This window comes from Parasteatoda tepidariorum, chromosome 9 (genome assembly GCF_982258835.1).
Source record: "Parasteatoda tepidariorum strain Cologne lab strain chromosome 9, Ptep-v5.0, whole genome shotgun sequence".
Lineage (NCBI taxonomy): Eukaryota > Metazoa > Arthropoda > Arachnida > Araneae > Theridiidae > Parasteatoda > Parasteatoda tepidariorum.
In genome coordinates, this window is record NC_141763.1 from 23,189,007 (window position 1) to 23,194,219 (window position 5,213).

At 29.9% G+C, this 5,213-nt stretch overlaps 1 protein-coding gene across 1 annotated transcript in view; it reads left to right on the forward strand.

Moving 5' to 3' along the window:
- Positions 1-5,213, forward strand: part of LOC107442626 (uncharacterized) — a 108,707-nt gene that overhangs the window by 63,855 nt on the left and 39,639 nt on the right. Inside the window, exons 35-37 of the mRNA XM_087151044.1 lie at positions 534-587; positions 2,457-2,510; positions 5,010-5,063. Of these exons, the coding sequence (XP_087007170.1) occupies positions 534-587; positions 2,457-2,510; positions 5,010-5,063 (162 nt within the window). The remainder of the gene's footprint in view (positions 1-533; positions 588-2,456; positions 2,511-5,009; positions 5,064-5,213) is intronic.

Below are 5,213 nucleotides of genomic sequence, written 5' to 3' on the forward strand. Positions count from 1 at the left end.
AAAAAAATATTTCATTCTTCACTTTTAAGTACTTTCAAAGCAGTTTTTCTTCAGTTAGAATACTAACAGCTGCTAGTAAACTTTATTTATTAAAATGCGGTTCCTCTAGAAGGAGCTCAATTATTCAGTGTTCCGTAGTCGAAAAACATTAACCGCTGCTCTAGGTGACAGAAAAATATAATGAATCGGAAAATTAATAAGAAAACAATGAATTGAAGAGAAACTTAACAGGAACTTATTATTGAAACCTGAGAGGATTGAAACTTTAATAGGAACTTATTATTTAAATCTGATAATTTGAAGTATGATCTAAATAAGGAATCGATTCCACATTTAAACAATAAAAATACTATTAAAGTAAAGAAAAAAATGATTCTTTAATTGTTCATGCGTATTTTAAATATGAAAGTAATAATTGTTTCAAATACACTAAAAAACTGTTTAATATTTTTTCATTATCTTTTTTTTTCTTCCTTTTTACCTATTTTTTATTAGAATTTTTAATGAAATTGAATAACTATTCTTTTTAACAGGGTCAACCTGGACTACGTGGTCCAAAAGGTCCAAGAGGAGAAGAAGGAAAAAAAGTAAGTGACATACTGCTTTCAGAAAAACTCTTTGAAAATATTGATGAAGAATAATAAAATTAAGATTAACGAACATCTAGCAAATGATTTATAATACTGTTTGGCTTTATTTTTTATTACATAAAACTTAAAGTCATAAATAAAGGCTATCAATGGGAATAAAGAACACGCATGAGCACAAACACTCGTAGAATTGTTTCGGTTCTATAAAGAACCTTTCTTCGAGACCCGAAGTAGAATTAAAACAATGCAGACAAATAAAGAAATAAACTTACCCGAAAAGGACGGCTTACTCTAGCTATTTCCAAATGAATATAGGTACCATACTTTAAGGTATTCATTTTACCAACTTAGTAGGATAGGATATCCTTCTTACATATGAATAAAGCTAAGTTTTGGGCAATATATGAATGAAGCTAAACTTTATGCTACACATGAATAAAACTAAGATTTGAAATATGAATAGAGGTGAATTATGTGCTTCTTATGAATAAAGCTATGTCTGTTTATGTGCCTTTATTTGTGCTTTATTCACATTGTTAAGTTTTAGTAATATTTAGCTCTGAGTATTCCCGGATTTCATTTGAACCAATGCGTTCATAACTAAGCATTCTACGCACGGAAGACATTTTCTCATTTATTTGAATTGATAATTAATTTGTGTGGAAAGGAGGGCGTTCATATCTTGATCAACAGTTAATCTGAGTTACGTATTAAGTAATTTAGCCCTTCGCCCAACCACCTACATTTATTGGTAAATCTTATTGAAATTGGCAATGTGTGTTTTATTTCTCGTAGTTAACCACCTACACGAAAAACTGTTAATTAGGAGGTGTTGTCTGAAAACAAGTTTCCCGGGATGACTGTGGAGACAAGAAATATAACGAGACATTAAAGAATAAAATGTAAATTAACCCTCTTTCGCCTTTGACCACGAATTCACCGGGACCGGACTTGGAGTCTTGCCTCTGTTTTGCGTAGTGCTAAAACAGCGCAAAATGCTTAATCGCTGTCGAACGACACTTACCTCTTCTCTGTCGGCGCCGCATACCATGTGACGAAGTGGAAAATTGCATCATTGAAATTGGATTCGTCTCTACTTCACGCCTTTTTAAATCCCACGATTATCTTTGTATTACTGAATATAGCTAAGAGATGGCGCAACTAGTTCCACTTTCTTCAAAATTTTCGCAGTGAGATTTCCCGCCTTGAAGTGAAATCAAAATCCTTTTGAACTTCCTCTGTAATTTCGCCTTCATTAGTGTTAAAATTATTCATTAGCATTACAATTATTTCATTTCAATAGTATTAAAATTGATTATTATTAATTAATTATCAGTATTATTTTTTAAGATAAAACTTAGATGCATTGCATCGAAAACTGGAGATCAGACGGGACATCACACATTTCACCACTAAGAAGTCAAGCAAAAACTGCCTGCTGACAAAAACATTTTGCATTTTCGAATTTAGGGTGAAACATATATTAATTTTTAGCAATAAAAAAGGCTAATTTTTTTGGGAAGGAAATTCGAAAAAGATTACAACAGAGAAGGACTTCATAGTGTATATATGTCACTATAATTAACTGATGTGTTATTCCCCCTCCCCCTATTTTTGCTCAATTTCTTGGGGAAAGCTAGACTGAAAACTTATTATCCTCCTACGTCTATTCTCGTAGATCTTGTATAAATAAAAAATAAATATTGTTTTATTATAAATATAACCAATTCTCAAGCAGAATTTTAAAAAGTTTTATTGTTCAATAAATTTTTTCATCCATTTTTAAAGAAAATGTGTTAACAAATTCAATGATATTAAATTAATAATCTGTCATAAATTTTAAGTGAAAAATTATTGTGATTTTAGGGAGATGCTGGCTTCCCTGGAGCACCAGGGCGTCCTGGAGAACCTGGTCACCCTGTAAGTATTGAATTTAAATTGTTGGAACTAGATACAACTAATTCAATATCAGTGTTATTAAAAAATGAAACTCTTTTTAAAGATCAGATTTGTTTGGATTATACAGACTATTGCAGGTTTCCATGCAAAATAAGCCTAACAGATGTTGTCAACAATTAATAAGCAAGATTTAAAAACTTAATGTATGAATAAACTTAACTAGAAATTCAAATGTTACTAGCTTCTAATCTATAGTTATAATAGTAGCGAAAATATTGATTTATCAAAGAATTTTACAAATAATAGTTACGAAGCAAGTTTAGTGGTAATCAAAATCGAGGTTTTTTCAAAACAAGAATAAAACATCTATGTAGGGAGTTCCTATATGACTACCCTTAACATAAATTTTAGAAAAACTTGTCAAAAATAAAGTTGAAAAAAAATATCCACATGAGAAATCGCAAATTAATATTTAGGTCGGGAAAATCAAAAATTCTGTCGAAATATTGCGCATCATTACTGAGGAAGACGGAATTGCGTAAAAATATAATATGTTTGATTGCCGGAGGAAAAACCGATACGTTTCATCAGGCAATCAAACTGGTTTTGATATTTTGATTCCCAATGTTCTCACTCGTTATTCAATATGTATCTTTTATGCATTTATCATGTTTAATTATTAATTTGTGACCTCTGAAATTTTGTTATACTTCATTTTTGACTTGCATTTTAATAATATGTATTAAGGGTTGTCAGTATGGAATATCCTGTAGACTACTGAAGAATAACTACCTTCGATTGAAATTTCTTAAACTACATAGCTCAAGGTGCATAGATTAAGAAACTAAATTTTAAATGAGGATCTTCACGAAATTAAAATTAGTTATATTAATTGAGAACTCTACAAGACATAAAAAAGGTAGAAGACAAATCATCATTGTTATGAAAAAGAGCTGCGTATTTAAATTTAGTGGGAAGGAAATACTCTGAAGTAATGAATATATGTTGGACAAAAAATTTTCTAGATGTAATCAATTAATAATGATGAAAAATTATCACATACGTTACTAAATATTACTCATTGAAGGGGCATATTTTTAAGACTTTTTTTTAAAAATGCACGTGGTCTCTTGAATTTTTTTTTCTTTTTGCTATTTTATTGTACAGTTAATATACAAAAAGAAAAAAATTTCAAAACACTAAGTAAAGCCACTACCCCTAAAAGAAAACTTTAAGTAAATTCGCACAATATTGGAACAAGGTGTGAAGACAAAATATCATGATACAGAATCTCCCACAAGCTCTCTATATTATATTCTCTATATTATATTTTCTATATTATATTCTATCTTATATCTCTATATTATATTATATACCAATAGACAAAAAACTCAAGTAAGCAAAACATCGGGGACCAGAATCTCACGCAGACATTATGCGGTTTCGTAAAAAAAGAACATCCAGAAATAATATCACTAGAAAGAATATCACAAGGGCATAATAACGTCGGACAAAAGTTCATGTAGGCAAAATATTTCCAACAAACATAATATCCAGAGATATAAATTCAGATAGATAAAATATCGTGAAACAAAATCTCACAAGAATATATTATCAATGGGCAAAAGTTCGGGTAAACAAAATACCGTGTGTTAAACATAAAAACGAGGGACAAAAGCTCAAATAGATAAAACATGGTAGTACAGAAACTCACTCATGCATAATACCGAAGAACCAAAGTTCAGAAATAAAAATGCCATAGGACAAAATCTCCACAAACATATTAACGAGGGGCAAGAGCTCGGTTAAGCAAAATATCATAGGATAAAAACTCACACATGCATAATTATGGAGGTACAAAATGTACCAAATAAAAATGCCATAAGACAGAATATTACAAATGCATAATACTGAAGGGCAAAAGTTCAAATATACAGAAGAACATCTCGCAAACACCTAGGAACAAAATTTTTCGTAAATCTCGTGCGGACAAAATACTTATCTTTAAAAATTTTATTATAGTAGCATTTTTCGCACACACGTTCGAAAACAGACCAAACATAAAACGTAAAGCCATTTTTTGTATACTTAGTAAGAGTTTAAAATAAGTACTCTGAGATTTTTAGAACCGAGTATAGAGAATCAATATTATAAAATTTGTTTTTGCTCTTTTTCAACATAACACGATGTTGAGTATTTTGTTTTTCTCATAGCTTCGAATAATTGCTTTTTCTCTTTTTCAACATAACACGATGTTGAGTATTTTGTTTTTCTTAAAGCTTCGAATATTTGTTTTTGCTCTTTTTCAACATAACCCGATGTTGAGTATTTTGTTTTTCTTATAGCATCGAATATTTGTTTTTGCTCTTTTTCAACATAACACGATGTTGAGTATTTTGTTTTTCTTATAGCATCGAATATTTGTTTTTGCTCTTTTTCAACATAACACGATGTTGAGTATTCTATTTTTCTTACAGCTTCGAATATTTGGGGTATTTATAAATTATTGTTGTTTTACAGGGTTCACCTGGTAATCCCGGACCATCTGGACCGCCTGGAATAACTGGAATAAAGGTAGGTTTAAAGTTAAATAAACACACTTTCAACTTTTTACTTTAATTAAATAAAAATTTGTTTTATGGATATTTCCTATATTCCTACTAACAGTTGAAAAAAATTAAGGTTAAATTTGTCGTATCGGTTTACTTTTTCATTTCATTTATA